This window comes from Lacerta agilis, chromosome 11 (assembly GCF_009819535.1).
Source record: "Lacerta agilis isolate rLacAgi1 chromosome 11, rLacAgi1.pri, whole genome shotgun sequence".
Lineage (NCBI taxonomy): Eukaryota > Metazoa > Chordata > Lepidosauria > Squamata > Lacertidae > Lacerta > Lacerta agilis.
Window position 1 is genome coordinate 51,098,857 of NC_046322.1, and position 19,411 is coordinate 51,118,267.

Genomic DNA, 19,411 nt, shown 5'->3' on the forward strand with positions numbered 1-19,411 from the left:
CCTATTTTTTATAAAATCATTTATAGTCTGCATTTTTGGATGTAGCCCACCCAAAATGTCTTATAACAAAATACATTGAATGATTTTGTTGGTTAGTCGTGCCCGACTCTTCGTGACCCCATGGACTCTTCGTGATCTCCTGCAGTTTGGTCACTCATGTTTGGTAGCTTCGAGAACACTGTCCAACCATCTCATCCTTTGTCGCCCCCTTTTCCTTGTGCCTCCAATCTTTCCCAACATCAGGGTCTTTTCCAGGGAGTTTTCTCTTCTCATGTGGTGGTCAAAGTATTGGAGCCTTAGCTTCAGGATCTGTCCTTCCAGTGAGCACTCAGGGCTGATTTTCAAGTCTCCTCCAACACCATAATTCAAAAGCATCAATTCTTCGGCGATCAGCCTTCTTTATGGTCCAGCTCTCTTCCATAAATCACTACTGGGAAAACCATAGTTTTAACTACACAGACCTTTGTCAGCAAGGTGGTCTACGTTTGTCTTTGCTTTTCTACCAAGAAGCAGGCGTCTTTTAATTTCCTGTTGTCACCATCTGCAGTGATCATGGAAGGGGCATTGAATGATAGCAGCTGTATTAATACTCTTATTAGGGTAGTTTTAAACAAAACACACAGCTATCCTTTCAAAATTGCACAAAGATAAAAGTATGAAACAGCCTAAAATAATTTATAAAAGCCTCTCAAGACTGCAGAAGTACATAGCCAAACAAGTTTGTGTACTTTGCAGTACAGCCTTTTATTGCTCAGGGCATTGATTTCCATTTGTGCCAGTATCTGGCGAAGTGAGCTACCAAGCTCAATTAAAGGTCTTAATACTGGCATATAAAGCTCAAAATGACTTTGGACTTCCTAACTAGAGCACCTACCCCAATGTCAGCTACCTTGGACCTTACATTCAGTAGGTGAGGGTTTGGTGGTGTCGCCAGTAGGGGCTGGAATTGACCCATGACTGCCTTTTCAGTGGTAGCTTCTCATCTGTGGCAAGGCATGCCTCCCTCATTATTTGGCTTTCAGTAGGAATTTAAAAACATTCGTTTACCCAGGCATTTGATGGCTGTTCCTGGCACCCCTGAAATCACTGGCTGGATGTCTATTTTTATAATGCTTTTTTTTAAAATTGATTTGTTCACTGCCCTGGGCTCATTTGGAAGGGTGAAATATAAATAAAATAAATAGTAAATTGTACAGCTGCCTGCTTTATTCCTGTCATGCCACACCAGAGGTCTAAGGCTGCAATACCTAGGAGTAAGTCCTCTTAAACTGAGTTACAGGTAGGTAGCCGTGTTGGTCTCCCATAGTCAAAACAAGAAATTAAAAAAAAAAAATTCCTTCCAGTAGCACCTTGGAGACCAACCAAGAGATATCTGAAGTGTGCATGCACACGAAAGCTCATACAAAGAACTTAATTGGTCTCTAAGGTGCTACTGGAAGGAATTTTTTTATTTCTTATTTTGTTTTGAGCATTAAATTGAACAAGGCTTGCTTCTGAATAGACCTGATGACAACTGTGGTGTAAATCAGTTGAATTCTCACTGCATCAGTATGGGGCAGGGCATGAAGATTGCAACACAAGTGACATAGGCAACAATGAAGTTGGATTTTATAGCACTGCCATTTTGAAAATTACATTAGGAAAGGTATGTGATCTAGCATTTAATTAAAAATATATGCTTGTATAACTGAAAATACAATTCAATTGTCTTCAAAATATCTTATTATATTAATTTTGGTGATTACAGAATGCTTTGAGAAGTAATCTGGATATGGTCATTCTGAGAACAAGCAAGGTACCTTGCAGAGTGTGGCATTGGTGCAGAATTAAGCTTTCTAAGAATCTCTTGCTTTAGTTTGTTGTAGCTCCTGTGGTTGAAGATACACATTTGTGTCTGTGCAAAATACACTCAACTCGTTGAAGTCAAAGTGATTCAACAAGATTTCAGACCTGTACAAAGCTTGATTAGGGCCGTAGATCATTCTTATTAATGCTCACCTGAGCCATTAAGCCTGTTTCTTCCTTCTCTTGTAAAAACGATTCTAGCAAACAAACTCTAGTTAAGTGATATAAATACTACAAAAACCCTCTATTATTGCCATCAATTGTATTGCATTTTATACCGAGAGTAACAATAGATGGCTTTTATAATGTGGACAGTAAACTAAAATCATGAAATGCATATATTTAGCATTAAAAATATGTTTATTTCAGCAGCTGAAAAGCCACAGGATGAATTGCTTCGACAGTTGGAAGAAGCTTCATTACTAAGAATAAAAAGGCACAGATCTTTGAAGATTTTTATAATCAACACATTACATGAAAGTTGTGAACTTTATTGAACAAAACTGAAAAAATCAAATAGGCACTTGTTAACTTGTTATGTGAGAATTCAAGACCATAGCAGCCTACTTTGCATTTTACTGAGCTCTGTTGCTGTGAATAATACAGCTCATGCACAGGTAATGACTTGTTTGTATATTTTTCTTAAGTATTCACTGAATACTACCAACATATATACATTTATACATAAAGTTCCAGAAGTTTAGAGAGGCTGTTCATTTCTGCTGGCCTTTTGGAAGTGGTCTTCTAAATAGAAGGATGTGTGGTTCTGCAAAGAGAAAAAATGGAGGTTTGTTTATAAGTCTGTGGCCAGACATCCCACTTAATGGCTGATAATATAGGGTTTTCAGTAAACACTTTCTGTCTAGCCCTTGCTACTAAATGTATGAAGTGACTTTGTCCCTCTCCCTCGTCAAGACATCCTAAAAGCTTTACAGAAAATATTTCTGGAATAGCTTGTTAGGTAGAGATGTCCCTTTTTACCTGGTTCATGAATCATGTAGTGGACCCAGCCAAGGCTTTGCTGAACACCAAGTCTTCTCCATTCTTCTTCAGTCATTAGATGAGTTTTTGGTACTTGCTTCGACAGCTCTCTTGGCAACATCACATGCCTGCCAGGAACAAAAACCACACCAAGTCACATTTATACAGCCCCAATAAACTTGTAATGAAGCTTTATGTCAGACTCCATAGCATTTGTGAACTGCTTGAACATTTAAGTTTCAGGCTGGACCTCTGCATGTGATTTTTGATTATTTGTACACAATAGCCTAAGTTGAAGGAACAGCACTGTACATGTTATTTCATATCTACTTTAGATTTTTAACTTTTTTAGACAACCCGGCAGCTTGCTATGCAACATGAAAACTCAGGATCATCAGGCTTGCTAACTGCCATTTGCTTCTTGCAAGTTGCATCCATGTAGGAAACCCAAAACAAAAGCCAGCTCTCCTACTACTGGGCAATAAATAAACTGTGACTTTTATGGTGTTATCTGCAGCCACTTGCAAGTGTCCCTATTTTCCAGGGACATTCCCAGATTTTCAGAAGCTGTCCCAGTTTCCGATTTGATCCTGAAATGCCCTGCGTTTCCTTAGGATGTCCCTATTTTCATCGCAGAAATGTTGGCGGGTATGGAGTGAAGCAACCCCGGAGCCAAGGAGATAAGGAATTATTATTATTATTATGGAATGGGACGTCTCTATTTTCGTCGGGAGAAATGCTGGGAGGCTAACGTTAGCGAAACGCAAATTCAAAGTTGGAAAGGCCCAAAGTTAACACACGGAAACCGAGTATTGAAATGGCCATGGCGGCCGACCGGAGAAACCCTGACCCAAACCCCCTCCTAAGCTCATCGGCGGCAGATTTTGGCCCACCAAGTTACCACGGGGCTAAAGGGTGGGAAACGGGATAGGGAGCCGGGTTCGAAACACGCGCACGCCGCCGCCGCGCCGCCAGCCCTTCCCCAAAGTGCCTGTGAAGCGGGCAGGCGCAACGGCCTCCTCCGGCCTCGCCCCGCGCCGTCCTTTGTCCCAAGGCCGTTCCCCCCCCCCAACCCCAACCCCACAGCCGGCGTGAAATGAGGGAGAAAAATAGGCCCGCCGTTTTTTTGTTTTCTCCCCCCTCTGCTGAGGTACCGGGAAGGAAGTCTGGGCGGGAAGAAAGGAGGGAAAGGGAAAGCGGAGGGCGGCGAGGGACGCCATGGAAGAGCGGCGGGCCCAGCTGCAGCCTCGCAGGGGCAGGAAGAGGCCCACCGGCCCCGGGACCCCCCCCCGGCCTTTCTCACCGGTACTCGTAGTTCTCGTCGAAGTACTTGTCCGAGTAGTAGATCTGCTTGTGGGCCATGACGAAGACGATGATGGCGGCGACCACGGGCGCCTCACGGAAACCGCCCCCTTCCCCTTCCTCTCTCTCTCTCTCTCTCTTACTCTCTCTCTCTCCTCCTCCTCCTTCTCCCACCTCCAGCAGCGGCAGCGGCGGCGCTAAACTAACTCGCCCTTAAAGCCAGCCCACCCGCCCGGACTCGATTTGAATCCGCCAGCTCGACGCTGATTGGACGGGCGGCGGAGGGCTAATCGGGGCGCGCGCTGCCCGCGTGACTGCCGCGGGCCTGTTGGGAGTCGGTTCCACGCCCCGCCCCGCCCCCCTCTCCCCTCCCCTCCCCTCCCTGGAAGGCCGCCGCGAACTGCGCGTGCGCGCCCACACTCTCCTCGCGTGTTCGAGTTCCGTTTGACTTGGGTGCGAGTTTTGAGTTTCTTCCCCCCGCCCCTCCCAATTGCGCGCCGCCGCGGGAGCGCGCTTGGGTTGTTTCCGCTGCCTGTCCCTCCCCGCCTGGAAGGGGTTGTATTCCTGGCTACCTTTTCTGTAGAGCGAGCGATATTACAGTAATGCGTTCGTGATATTTGGGTGGCTTCTTCGGCATCCTTTCCCATTGGAATTGCAAACAGCGCAGAGCTCTCTGCTTACTCTGGAGTGAGCCCCATAGCTGTCAAGTTTCGGATTTGAAAATAAGGGATCACATGGAGTAACACACGACACGACTCGAAAGGTTTGCAATTCCACAAACATAGGTGTGCACTGCCTCAAAATAAAAAGGAGTGAACAAAAGAAGGCTCACAACAGCTCGGCAGCACAAATCCCTTGTGGAGGCAGGCACCCATGCGCAAGAAATGCAGTTAGCTCCCCACAGTGGACCCATGCTCCCTCGCCCTCTCAAATTTCCCCTCTGCAAGCTGCATCTATGGATAGAACATCGCACCTAAATATTTCCATTCTGCACAACGCGCAGCATTTGCACCACACACAGAGGGATAGTTCCCACACACAGCTTGATGGGCACATGTGCAAACCCCCCATCCCCACCCCCAATATATATAGGGTGAGGGTCAGATGACTTGTCAATCCCAGCAGGTATATAAGAGGACCCAGCCTGCGGCCTGCCCAGGCCATCTCTTTCTATTCCCGTACGTTGTTGCCCACGGAGCACAACTATGCTGAAATTGACAAAGAGGCATGTGCCATTCCCTCTGTTGCAGATCTGATATACCCGGTATATAGAGGCAATGGCACATGCCTCTTTGTCAATTTCAGCATAGTTGTGCTCCGTGGGCAACAACGTACGGGAATAGAAAGAGATGGCCTGGGCAGGCCGCAGGCCGGGTCCTCTTATATACCTGCTGGGATTGACAAGTCATCTGACCCTCACCCTCTCTCCCCACCCCAAACTTTCTAAACTGGAGACAGCAGCTCTTGCACAACTAGGACGGAAGTAATCTGCATTTGGTGTGTCATTGATTTAAAGCACCCCACCCCCCCCCCCGCTGTAAACATTCCCATATAGAGACAGTCCCTCCTTCTGGTATGCAATCTGAAATATATGGCACAAAGGGGAAAGGGAGGGAGAAAGAAAGGGGAAATTGGTCCCTTGCTGCCTTGCTGAGGATGTTTGCCCTGAAGAGACAAGGAGAGCAGACAGCAATTGCACACAAATCACTGGGAGTTGCTTTATGTATAGACTGAAGTTTGTTCCCAAATCCCACTTTCTTATTTGCAGTTTCTAGTTCTCAGTAAAATACTTTTTAAAATTCTTCCGGGCCTTTGAATTTCTGAGCTTCAATGTATTATTGTTATTTTTTAACAGACTTCTGGATCTTATGCTTGTTTTGTTTTTTAAAGGGTGCTTGATTGCTCTTGAATTACTCTACAAGCCCCCAGTGTGTTCAAGGCTGGTCCACGGCCCCCATTTGTCTGTGGCATGACCTCAAGCAAAATGCCTCCTTCACTCACACTGAAAACAATAGAAATGGGGCTTTAAATTGTCCATAAAAGCCTTTGAAGCATCCTAAATACTATATCTACCTGACCACCTGATAGTCGCTTATGGATGCTGATGTCTCATTCAAAGGTTCACCTGTGTGCAGAAATGCATTTACCTCATTATGCACACTGGAGAAACAAATATAAAGAAACAAGGTCAGTTAGACATACTCCAAACTAAGGGAGCAGCAAGAAAAACTTGTCAAAGTAAGTGTAAAGTAATTCCCTCCCCACACAATGTTGGGAAATAACCGGAGAATACCAGTTAATCCTGAAGTACCACATGTATGTGGAGAGTGCAAAAGAAAAACGGTTGACTGCCTGAATTCAAAAAGTCTGCAGGGCTTGACTCACTCTCTAGCCAAAAAAGAAATAGGCACAATATTTGCAAAGTGTGGCAAATATAGGCTGTTAGATCTAATCTCAGTATTAAGGGCTGTCAATGTGCTCCCCTTGCCTCTAGCCATTTCAGAGTGAATGGACTATAATGTCAAGTAATTTTAAAAGTTGTACTTACAGTAATCGGAGGTCTCATTCACGCATCGTTCAATGCCAGATCAGAAATGAACACAGCTTAGGTTCTCTTGGTTACAAAATACAGAAGTTGGAATCAAAGACATGATCTAAGTCTGGAGCCCCAGCCTCAGATATCTTCAGTTACGGTTCAAGAGAAAGCGGGGTGGGTGAGGAGGAAGCAAACCTTACTTCCTCTCTCCTTGGAGAAGAGGGGTTGTGACATCACAGAGTCTACTCTAGAAATTTAGAACTCTGTGGTCCTTAACCTCTTCACATACTAACTAGCACTGTTTGACTGCAAATCCCCCCCATCTCCTATAACGTCTTAAATGTGCCCCTGCCTGGATTTCTGTAATTCACCTCTCCCCTCTCAGCTCATGCACCTAGGCCATTTTATTCTGGAGTCTTTTGATCCGAAGGATATATTTTTAGGAGGGAGAGCTGCCAGGGATTAGAGGGATCAGGAATGTGACCTTACACCAAGGGTTGGGGAACCTCAGGCCCAGGGGCCGGATCATAGCTGTCCACGTTCCCTTTTTTTGCAGGAAATTCCCTTATTCCAGCGCCGTTTCCCACTGCAAAAAAAGGGAAGGTTGACAGCTATGGGCCGGATGCAGCCCTCAGACATCTCTAGTTGGCCCTCAGGACTCTTCCTACACCACACCATCTCTCCCTAGGCCACACACCTATGGCGCTTTTGCCTGGCTGGAGTGTGTCCTGGAACTCTGAAAATGCCTATTGCCTAGCAGGATGGAGGATAGAAAGGGATGTGCAAGGCTATGCAGCCTGCTGTGAAAAGGTAAAATCTTGCATTCATGGCTCTGCACACTTTTACTTCTGATCCTGCTCTCCCCTGGCACGTGGCCCTCAGAAGCTAGCCTAGAAGACAATGTGGCCCTTGGGCTAAAAATGGTTCCCCACCCGTGCCTTATATTCATGCCCTTTGAGCGGCACTTCTCTAGGCTTAAGCCTGTGTAGGGCAGTCCCTTGTTCAAACCTTTCTTCTGTCACAAACTCACTAGGACGCCATGTGCGCAGGAGGGGGGGTAGCCCTCTCTAGCTTTGCAAACAATGAACTTCCAGAGAGGACAATAAATACGTCTCTTAGTCTTTAAGGTGGCACAAGGCTATTTAGCCAATGGATGGGAATCTGCTTCCTGAACTAATAGCCCCTTCTCAAAAACGAAACAGGCGTGCTTATCTATTGGTCAGGGCATTGTATTTCCAGGGGTCTTCTTATCTTGTGTTAGCATTGTTTTCATCTGATTGGTGTTGTGTTTACTTCCAATGCCTTAGTGTCACTGACCTGATAATAAATGTAAAGTATCCATTTCCAGGGCAGTAACCATGTCATTCTTCTGCAAGGAAAAACAACAAAGAGTGTTGCAGCACCTTGAAGGTTAATCTGTTCTGACATAATGGCTTCCATGATCTATCACTTGTGGATTGAAACACACACACGTTATATGTGTTAATTGGCTTACCAATGCCAGGATGTCTGTGGCGTCAAAAACCGTTTTGTGAATTACCACAGCTAAGTGCATAATTGCCATTGTCTGTACTTTTCTCCGTTTTCTCTGTTTCATTTCTCTCTCCACCCAGCCATGTAGGTATAATACTTAGTGAATTTGCTGAAGTGGACTGTATTTGCTAGTTTTTAAGGTGCTACAGTGCTCTTTGTTGTTTAAGCCGGAAGGGCAACTGATTTGAATGCATATCCCGCACCTGTGCTCATCTAACCTGCCCTTCATGTTCCTTTCAGAAATTGGTTCCTGGACCAATATACATCGCCTGGGAATCTTCAGATAAAGCAAGGCCCAGAAATATTTGGAAAGCAGTCACTGTTGACCTGTTCTGTACTGGAGCTGGTAATTTAGAATTTAGAATATTTTCCCCTTAGTAACTATTTTCCTTTTATTAATGCAGAATTCGATGGCAGAATAGTGTGGTACTCCATTTTTCCTAAATCTGTTTTTTTTTTTTTTTAAATGCAGTTCCAGACTCTGTGCATTTAAAGCCTATGAGGTCCCCTAAAGAATGCTGGAAACAGTAGTTCACCCCAGCACTCTTAACAAACTACAGTTCCCGGGAATCTTTGGGGGAAGCCATGTGCTTTGAATGTATAGTGTACATGCAGTCACAGCTAAGTAATAAAACCTTCCTATGAATCTTGAAATGTTATATCCCCTGGATTAACATCAAGGGCCCAATAAGCTTTGTGAATTCATCTGAACCAGTCATTTGTATGGAAAATATTATATTCATAATTTTCTAGTTACAGTGGTGTAAATCTTCCCATAATTGTTAAATGTAGAGCATGGTGGCTGTGCAGAAAGATCACCTAAACAGAAAGAGGGAAACGAAACAAAGGTCCTAACTCAAAAGAAAAGTTCAGCACTCACTTTTGAAAGCATTATTCACTGTGCTAAAAACAAACCAACCCAAATGTTTGTCTTTTTTTCAGGTCTATGAATATTTTGGGCTCAACACCTTACATTCTGTTTAGATTTTGTAATTTATGTATTTTTCAAATGTGTAGGCAGATGAAAGGGAACAGATGGTACCAAGGTTGGCGATTATTCCAACAGTTTCAAACTGGCTTTCTATAATGATGCTGTGTGAAACTTCCAAAAGATTGAACTTGTGTAAAACTAAAATAGACTACCATACTTAGGTGCAATCCAATTCAGCTGCAGTATATGTGTTTCTCGTCGTGTAACATGGAAAAATACCACTGGAGGGCTCACTGATCCCATTTTACAACGCCTGGTGTGCAATATAGCTAACAATCTGTCCATGTGCAGCTCTGTCCTGTACGTATTTACTTAGGCTGCAGTCTTATGTCCAGTTGTATGGAAGTAAGTCTCATTGAATTCACTGGGGTTTAACTTCTGCAGGCCTGTACTGTTAGAAGTACTGCTGTTGGTTTTGTTTAGTCATTTAGTCGTGTCCGACTCTTCGTGACTCCATGGACCAGAGCACGCCAGGCACTCCTGACTTCCCCTGCCTCCCGCAGTTTGGTCAGACTCATGTTGGTAGCTTCGAGAACACTGTCCAACCATCTTGTCCTCTGTCGTCCCCTTCTCCTTGTGCCCTCCATCTTTCCCAACATCAGGGTCTTTTCCAGGGAGTCTTCTCTTCTCATGAGGTGGCCAAAGTACCGGAGCCTTAACTTCAGAATCTGTCCTTCCAGTGAGTACTCAGGCCTGATTTCCTTCAGAATGGATATAAGTACTGCTGGGTTCATAGGATTCCAGAGATCTACAGCCTTAGGGAATAATTATTGCATTTACTTGAATGTTTCTTCCCCTGCATGCAAAGACAGGCTCCGGTGGACTGAGTGGATGAGACCGATTGCGGGTCCAATGGTCAAGAACGTGTTATTCCCTGAAGGAGAACTACTTGAAAATGATTTACAGATGGTATTTAACTCCAAGTAAACTTTCTAAGATGTATAAGACCGAATCAGATAAGTGCTGGATATGCAGTGAGGTCGAGGGTACGTTCTTTCATATGTGGTGGACCTGTAAAAGGATAACAGAGTATTGGGAAATAATTTATAATGATTGGGGGGGATTAAAAGCACCTTTCCAAAAAGACCGGAGTCCTTTTTGTTGGGGATAATTCTTATGGAAATTCTCAGGTGTCTAAAAATGTTATTTATGTTTTGTTAGTCCCCAAATGGAAAACGAGTGAGGTCCCAATTAAAGAAGAATGGCAACTTAAACTGATGGGATCTGCGCAACTTGTGGTTCTAACTCATAGAATAAGAGAACAAGAAGAGCATTCATTTAATGAAGTTTGGGAAACGTTTATTGAATATATGGGGGGAAATTGTGTGCACTTGAAAACGTGGGCAGCATTAAGATAAATTTAGCAGTGTAAATAAGTTTTGATGGAAGTAATAATGGAATGCTGAATGGTTTAGTTTATATAAAATATGCTGGGATTTGTGCTATGTAAAATGAACCCTGGAAAGAGAAGAAGGGAAGTCATTGATATTTTAAGGTTGCTTAAATGAATACTCTAAATTGTAAAACAGAAAATTTAATAAAAATGAGAGAGAGAGAGAGAGAGGTTTCTGCACATGATGTAGAGGGAAGTGAGGGGCAACTTGGCAAGAGAAAGAGAACCCTGATCCTAAACACCCATTGCTCTGCGAGATATCTTCAAGAGAAGAAAAGGCTAAGGAGTTAACCCTGCACAAATCCAGAGTGGAGAGCACCTTGTCCGCCTCCTTCCAGCAGTTCCTGCAGCCAAGCTGATGCCAAACGTATTGCTCTGTTTTCCTTTGGACTATATCAGCGAGGCTGAGGGAGCGCGGCAGCGGAACCCATGGAGAAGCAGCGACGGCGGGTTCCAGGTTCTGGCGAGAGCTTATAGGGCTCCCTGAGATCTTACCGCTGCTTCTCCTGGCTTCTCTGGCGCCACCACCCCCGCTGCCAGAGAAGCGAGGATGCAGAGGTGTCTCCCAGGATCTGGCGAGATATTGCAGGGCTCCTGTGAGAACTCACCGGAAGCATTCTGTTGCTTCTCCTCACTTTTCTGGTGGCACCACCCATTGCCACCAGCTAAGCAAGGAGAAGCAAACTGCAGAGTACTGTCTTTCACCCCCCGGTTGAGTTAGGCAGTTTACAAACCGTACATTTACTTCCCTTATGGAATACTTGGAACCGTAGTTGGCTAAGCGTGCTGGGAATTGTAGCTGTCTGACGGTTAAACTACATACAGTTCCCAGAATTATTTGGGGGAAGTCAGGTGCTTTCAATGTAGGGTGTACGCAACCTTAAACAGTAGCATTTTAACTTTCAGCCTCACCTTTTTTGCTGTTACGGGTCTCCAGAGAAGGATTTGAAGAAGATTAGGATTCAAACTGATCTCCCACCCCCCCGTCCTGTTTTTGGCACCTCCACTGGTAGAGTTCCACCAACAGTGGGGATACACTGGTATACCACTGGCGTTATACCCGGCATAAGGCTCTTAGGGATAGCGTTCGTAGCTTAGATTCACCAGCCCTCAGGAATTATTTCAAATGCCAAGGTGCTACCATTAGCATAAGCTGAGCATCCTTAAACACATATAAAACAAAGTCCAACCCCTCATTTCCTTCCATCCTTCCTCTCCACACTGGCTTAATTTCGGCTTGTTCTTTTCTCAGACTCTCTAGGTGACCTGTCCTCAGGTCAGCCACCCACCTCACAAGGCAGTTGTGAGATATCCTGTGTACAGCTCCTTGGAGGAAACGTCGGGACATGAGCTCCAATATGTCGGGATATGAGCTCCAATATGTGACGTGTTTGAAAGATACACAGCTTCAGCAAACCTCTAGAGAGCCAGCATGGTGTAGTGGTTAAGAGCAGTAGACTCGTAATCTGGTGAACCGGGTTCGCGTCTCCGCTCCTCCACATGCAGCTGCTGGGTGACCTTGGGCTAGTCACACTTCTTTGAAGTCTCTCAGCCCCACTCACCTCACAGAGTGTTTGTTGTGGGGGAGGAAGGGAAAGGAGAATGTTAGCCGCTTTGAGACTCCTTCGGGTAGTGATAAAGCGGGATATCAAATCCAAACTCTTCTTCTTCTCCTCTAGGGCAGCCTTTTCCAACCTTGGGGTCCCTAGATGTATATGACTCCAACTCCCATCATCCACAGCCAGTGGTCAGGGATGATGGGAATTGTAGTCCAACAACACCTGAGGACCCAAACGTGGGAGAGCAGCTCTACAAGAAAGGGAGTCTGCCGTTCTGAGGCAGCCTCTCAGAACATCTCTCGACGTGCCTCACTGCATACAGAAGATGTTCTCAGTTAATCCTCATGTTTACGATAGGAGAGAGGACAGGACACACAGTATGTTGGGTTGAAGCTGCTAATAACCAGTGCAGAAAGTGGAGAGCTGGCGTAAATTGCTCCTGATGACTCATGCTTGTCAGGAGGTGGGCTACTGCGGGACCTTGTGGTTGCACGCACAAAACGAACATTGCTTTACTATGAAAAACACGAAGCTTTTTTGGGGGGGTGGGGCGTTGTCAGATCCAGAGGTATGCCATTTTCCTGTTTCCAGCTTTCTTTATCTCTTTGTCGTTATCCAGCGGAAGGGTGTCATTTTGGGGTGGGGGGTTGCCTTTGTTTTACTTTAGATTTGAAATATATCTAAGAACGATACAGCACTCTTTTTGGTTTCAAAATAAAATAGGTTTATAGAGCAGATTTAGAAGCCCAGAAGCTGGGGTTTCCCATTCCTACCACGCGTTCTGTCTCATTCACACATGACTAGCATTACTGAAAAAAAGAGTAGATAAATCACACAGAGGTTCCACTGGTGACAGAAAAAAAGGCTCATTTCTTCATATTTAAATTGATGGCGTTGGATTCTAAGTCTGCACGATGAGAACTTGTTTCGTGGCTGCGTCATACGGGGGGGGGGGGGAGAGAGAGAGAGAAGGTGGAACCTGGGAGTTTGGGACAGAAACCCCCCCCCCCAAGGTTCCCCTGCCTGTCTGTTAATCTCAACTTTGCCCTCTTCTGACTGGAGGCATGCAACGTTGCTTATACCCAACACACTCATCAAGGTAAAAGGTAAAGGTAAAGGGCCCCTGGACGGTTAAGTCCAGTCAAAGGTGACTATGGGGTTGCGGCGCTCATCTCGCTTTCAGGCCGAGGGAGCTGGCGTTTGTCCACAGACAGCTTTCCGGGTCATGTAGCCAGCAGGACTAAACCGCTTCTGGTGCAACGGGACACTGTGATGGAAACCAGAACGCACAGAAATGCTGTTTACCTTCCCACCGCAGTGGTACCTATTTATCTACTTTCACTGGCATGCTTTTGAAGTGCTAGGTTGGCAGGTGCTGGGACAGAGCAACGGGAGCTCACTCCGTCACGGGGATTTGAACTGCTGACCCTCCGATCAGCAAGCCCAAGAGGCTCAGTGGTTTAGATCACACTGTCACCCAGCATCAAGAGCAATATTTGAACGTTGTAACCTTACTGAGAGCTGCTAACCCATTGAAACAGAGCTTATATCCACAAATGCAGTGCGAAAGACATACAGTCACACAGACAGAAGGCAGCTGAGATCCGAGTTATCCCAACCAATACCTCTCATGATAAGCCATGCTGGAGCAACTCTCATCATCACTAACCCACGGGGAGAATGGAAGGGGAACACCTACAATGCCATCTGAAATCTCCCACCCACAGGCCCACGTTGCTATGGCGACGTTGCCAGCCCACTCACATCAAGGCAGCAGTAGCATCACCTTGGGCGAGACAGGATGTTAAAGTGGGCGGGGAGCACAATGAGCATTTATCTCCTTGTGCAGGAGAAAGAAACTCTCGGATACGTTTCTCGCCCCAAGGTTTCCATTTGCGGAGGCACCCAAAGTAAACGCACATTAAAACAACAACAGAGGAGTAGCCATATTAAGACTTTTGCAGCAAAGAATCACGTGACACTGCAAAAGATCAACACATTTATTATGGTTGAAGCTTTGGCAGGCCATAAGACTCTTGGGTGTTGTTCTTTGCACACAAAGAAGGCACACAGCGACCACGGTATAAATAGGAAGTACAAATACTAGCTGATACATCTTAATGTACAAGACAGCCCTAGATGTGAGCTCTCAGCCTCTCACCCCTGAAAATGGATCTCGTATCCTGATTGCCAGAGGGTTTTCGTTCCTTAATGAGTGCTTTGATAGATCCAGCTTGCGCTTGTCGTGTAACGGTTGTCCTGTATAAATTACCGAGCATATTTTCTCTATTGCTTCCTGCTTCACGGCTATTAAAGAGACTGGAGTTGACTTTGTGTCAGTCAGCTGTTGAATCAAAAAGTAATGCTCAAAATACTTTCACACATATTGCTATTCTTCTAGGAAAAAAGGTGCCCGAACTCACCATGAAAGCAAGGAACTTTCAAAAATGTGATTCGCCTCAGTCCATTCTACATTCTCAGAACCCTGCCATCTTAGGACCGAATTTTGTGTCATATGCACATAGAAGTAGCATGGCAGATTTCCCCTTAGTTTTTTTCCTTTTAGTTTTTTTGGGGGCCCCCTAAAGAGTAGACCCCTAAGCTATTGCTTGTTTAGCTTATACGTAAATCCAGCACTGGTTGTGCCCCCAAATTCACAGATGGTGACAACTGGGAAGGCCGTTTCACCAATACAAGAAACTGAGTTTGAGGAGGAGGAGGAGGAGGAGGAGGAGAAGAAGAAGAAGAAGAGGAGGAGGAGGAGGAGGAGGAGGAGTTTGGATTTGATATCCCGCTTTATCACTACCCGAAGGAGTCTCAAAGCGGTTAACATTCTCCTTTCCCTTCCTCCCCCACAACAAACACTCTGTGAGGTGAGTGGGGCTGAGAGACTTCAAAGAAGTGTGACTAGCCCAAGGTCACCCAGCAGCTGCATGTGGAGGAGCAGAGAAGCGAACCCGGTTCACCAGATTACAAGTCTGCCGCTCTTAACCACTACACCACACTGGCTCTCAGAGACTGAGTTGTGGCAGAGATGAAATGCCAGTAGCTTGACGGTAGTTTAAAAAACAAAAAAACAAAAAACAAAAAACTTCCAGTGTTAGAAATTAAAAGCTTAGAAGCCATTATTATACTTGAAATGACATTTAATTAGAAAGCCTGCTTTGGAGTATGCTGATCAAGGGAAAGCAGATGCAAAAGTGGCACATCTACCGGGGGAATTTGAAAAAGAAGACGGCCTATTTAACATGGGGAGTTACTTTCAGCTGCAACAAAGAGGTGACTTTGTTTGAACTGGTAAGTTACATTGCCAAAGGTTTCGTTTTTCCACAAGGAAGCCCTTTAAGACGGCTGTATCTGAATCATTGCTACAAGTAATATTATTGTTTTGGGCTTTGGTTATTCGCTGCTGATGAGCATTTGCTTATCTCTGTTTTGAATTGTTCCACCTGTCTGAACTCTTCTTTTGCTCATTTTTGAACAAATTCCGTGAATTGAACTGAAATTAGTTGAATTAATTGAATTTTTAATTTTAATTGAATTAATTCAAATGAGCATTTGTTGTGATTTAGAAAGCTCTATGACTCTCTCTTTCTGTGTGTAGATCGATAGACAGATCGATAGATAGACCAACAGATATTGGGGCAGGAAAGAGGTGAGGACCTCAACAAGTGTGAGCAAACTGTTTATTATGAAGCAATGCTGCACAACAAACTCAAGGAAGAATGCTGCATAGCTAACCTAAAGCACTTCAAGGCCTTCCGTCACAATATTTCTCCCTCCCTCTGTGTGTGTGCCCCTCTCTTCCGAACTGCCTCACGATGCATGCTACGTACTTTGAAGGCTCCTGATGGGATTATACCCAAAAGTGGGAAGCAAATTAAAAAATGTGCTAATATGAGGCACAGGAAACAGGCAGAAGAGAGAGAAAAGGAGACTTTGGTTGTTTATAGGCAGGCCTGTCATTTCAATCTCTGTATTGTATTTGAATGTAATGGATTTCAATTTATATTATTGCCAGCTGATGGAGAACTACCATTGAAACGGTTCATTATCCTGGAAGAGCTGTTCTGGCTGCTGCTGTGCTCAGAGCACCCTATTGCGACGTCCGGAGCACCCATCACCTCACATTTGTAGGATATTGACTGCGGGAAGCATTCTGCCTCCATTTCAGCGATCTTTGACAGTGACTTACCACTCCCACCATTCCTGTTCATGGAACATTTATTTGATTCTTATTAATTTTGTGGCTCCGTGCACATTATATTATATGTCCTCTGCTTCTTTATTTTTACAGCTTTCTCATAGTTTGGAATGAGGGGGTTGACTCGTGAACCAACAATACATGTTTTGTGCAAGAGCAAAAGGCGCACGTTGACAGCGGAGTGTTTTGTTCTCCTGCCCGGAACGTTCTGTTGGATACAGTTCGGATTCTTTCCTCTTTGCCTCCTTTTGTGCGTTTTCAGCTCCGCGCTGGATGCGGCAGCCTCTCTCTCGCCCATTGTAGTTCAGGTCACGTAGCAGTGAATGAACCAGATTGCATGAATAATGTGCTCTTTATTCACTGATTGGATAAGAATGAATGCCTTCCACACCTACGTACATCCAATCTCCACCGCTTCCTGTGTGCCTGTTCTTCCTGAAGCTTTAATTATTTATCCTGGGAGAGAAGTTGACAGTTACAAGTAGTCACGACTCACCAGATTAACCCTCCAAGCGCCGGGCTTCGTTTTCATACCAAGCGGGCTGAAAAAAAAGAAAGATTCCTCGTGGAATCAAATGCTAGCCGGTCTAAGTGGCAGGCTGTCTTATTGGAAAGGACTCCAGCCTAAATGATAGCGCCCCCTTTTTTTCTTCTTAACGAGATCTAACCCGCCCGCCTTTGATGACATGCAAATTAAGTTAATACTCCTGCTCGTTTTAATTTGTAGACTCTGGACACGGATATGGACAGTATGTAATTAATAAGGATTTTGAAAAGTGAACGGGAATTTGACGGCTCATCTCCTGCATCAAGTCAAACTCTGTGTTTTCCCCAGGAGAGATTGGCTCGCTTTCCTCCTGGTAAGGAGCAATCAGGATACAAGGATATAAGCAGTGCATATTTTTTTTTTCTGGGGGAACGCAGGGGTACACATTTTGTTGTTCAGTCGTTCAGTCGTGTCCGACTCTTCGTGACCCCATGGACCAGAGCACGCCAGGTACCCCTATCCTCCACTGCCTCCCGCAGTTTGGTGAAACTCATGCCAGTCGCTTTGAGAACACTGTCCAACCATCTCATCCTCTGTCGTCCCCTTCTCCTTGTGCCCTCCATCTTTCCCAACATCAGGGCCTTTTCTAGGGAGTCTTCTCTTCTCATGAGGTGGCCAAAATACTGGAGCCTCAACTTTAGGATCTGTCCTTCCAGGGAGCACTCTGGGCTGATTTCTTTAAGGATGGAAAAGTTTGATCTTTTTGCAGTCCACGGGACTCTCAAGAGTCTCCTCCAGCACCATAACTCAAAAGCATCAATTCTTCGGCGATCAGTCTTCTTTATGGTCCAGCTCTCACTTCCATACATTACTACTGGGAAGTTCGGCCTCATTGAGGGCCAGTATTTCAGTATGAGTAGGAAAACAAGAGTACCCCTAAACCAGGGGTAGTTAACGTTTTTATATTTACCACCCACTAATGCATCTTTCTCGGTGGTAAAATTTCCTTACCACCTACCAGTGCTCGATGGAAGGAGGATTCAGCTTGTGCCGTAGAACCCCCTACCGCCCACCTAGAATCCTGAAACGCCAACTAGTGGGCGGTAGGAACCAGGTTGACAACCCCTGCCCTAAACATTTTTAAAGGAAAAAAGCACTGGATATAAAGGATGCAGAAAACGAGCTGGAAATGGGTTTGAAGAACGATTGCAGTTCTGGAACCTTTTATCACATGGCAAGGATGCATAACTGAATTTTGGGACTAAATTAGCCTTGGGCACTGTGATGACCTATATCTAGAGCGGGATAGAAAGAGTGCAACTCAATCCATCCCCAGTTGCCCAGAAGGCAGAAAATGCTGCCCCTTAGAGTGGTATGAGCATTTCTTTTCCTGCCTGTGTGCCATACATTTTAAACACATGGCTTCCAGTTCCCCCAAAGAATCTTGGGAAGGTAAACTACACTTCCCAGGATCCTTTGGGGGGAAGTCATGTGCTTTAAACGTCCTATAAATTTACGGTGCACATGCAGCCCTGGGAGCTGCAAGCTCTTCTGTTTTCTTTCTTGAACCCTGAAATGGTACAATAGTGTGTCACAGAAGGAGGCTGATAAAATGTATGTTGAGTCTCAGCGTGTTCCACAGGCCGGTGTACCTCACACAGGATGCAAAGCGTAGGAAGTACAACTCTCTTGTTCTTCCCGTTTTGGAGCTGCCACATGAATGGCAAAGTCCTTTTTCGAGACTCTGGACCATTGTTACAGCCATTGCGTTAAAACGGAGCCATGTGTGTTCGTTGTCGGTGTGATGGTTTATCTCCCAGGAATTGGAATCAGAGCATGAGCACACACCTCAGCAAGGCTTTGCAAGTCATTGACAATGGCTTGCCAGGCCAGATTTAAGGATTCTGTGCCGCATTTGTGCTGCAGTTATTGCTAATCTGTCCGTTTATAGGAGCAACTTCGCAAGCCAGATAAGGCAGAGATGTGTGTGTCGAGCCCACCCATAGCAACAAAATTGCCATGGATACAGTGCATAAAAGGGGGGAGGCTGCAAGGCTGCTTTATTGTGATACAGAAGTCTGAATTAGCGAAACAAGAAGAAAGGCAAATTTGTCTCCCCATCCTCTTCTTGCTTCTTGCTGTTGCGATAGCCTAAGAACTGTTTGGTGTTTTCTCGTCCAATGAGAATAAGCCCAAACGTCCAGCGTGGAGAAATCTGAATGCTGCGAGCCCATTCATGAATTTGTTTTCTCAGGAATGCTTTGAATCAGAACGCCCAACAGCAACAGCTTTTTTCTCCTGATGCCGATGTTGGCTCTGATTCGCCTTTGGAAATTCACATGGCTGTGCATGTGTGTCAGAAGAAAAGTGCTGTGCTTGGGCAGCAAGGAATAGTCACGTCAAAATGACTGAGGGCTTGCGTTCGCTTTATATAATAATAATAATAATAATAATAATAATAATAATAATAATAATAATAATAATGTTGCTTAATGCTTAAAAGTCAGGAGAAATCAATGATGGTCAACACTCATTTCCCACCCCACAGAATTCACCAGAGGTTCATGTGAACTCTGCTTT

The 19,411-nt window shown here is 45.0% G+C and overlaps 1 protein-coding gene across 1 annotated transcript; it reads right to left on the reverse strand.

Annotated features, from left to right (window-relative positions):
* Positions 1-2,186: 2,186 nt before the first annotated feature.
* On the reverse strand, positions 2,187-4,272 carry CKS2 (CDC28 protein kinase regulatory subunit 2). The gene is made up of 3 exons (XM_033164554.1): positions 4,130-4,272; positions 2,827-2,954; positions 2,187-2,611 (listed from the first exon to the last, which is right to left on the reverse strand). Exons 1-3 carry the CDS (start codon positions 4,186-4,188, stop codon positions 2,559-2,561), a joined length of 240 nt encoding a protein of 79 aa, XP_033020445.1. The 5' UTR covers positions 4,189-4,272; the 3' UTR covers positions 2,187-2,558.
* Between the last annotated feature and the right edge of the window lie 15,139 nt (positions 4,273-19,411).

Coding starts and splice junctions, on each gene's coding strand:
- CKS2 (XM_033164554.1), bottom strand. CDS start 4,188: ATGGCCCACAAGCAGATCTACTACTCGGACAAGTACTTCGACGAGAAC. Junction 2,955..4,129: donor GACGAGAACTACGAGTACCG/GTGAGAAAGGCC, acceptor TGTTCCTGGCAG/GCATGTGATGTTGCCAAGAG. Junction 2,612..2,826: donor CTACATGATTCATGAACCAG/GTAAAAAGGGAC, acceptor TTCTCTTTGCAG/AACCACACATCCTTCTATTT.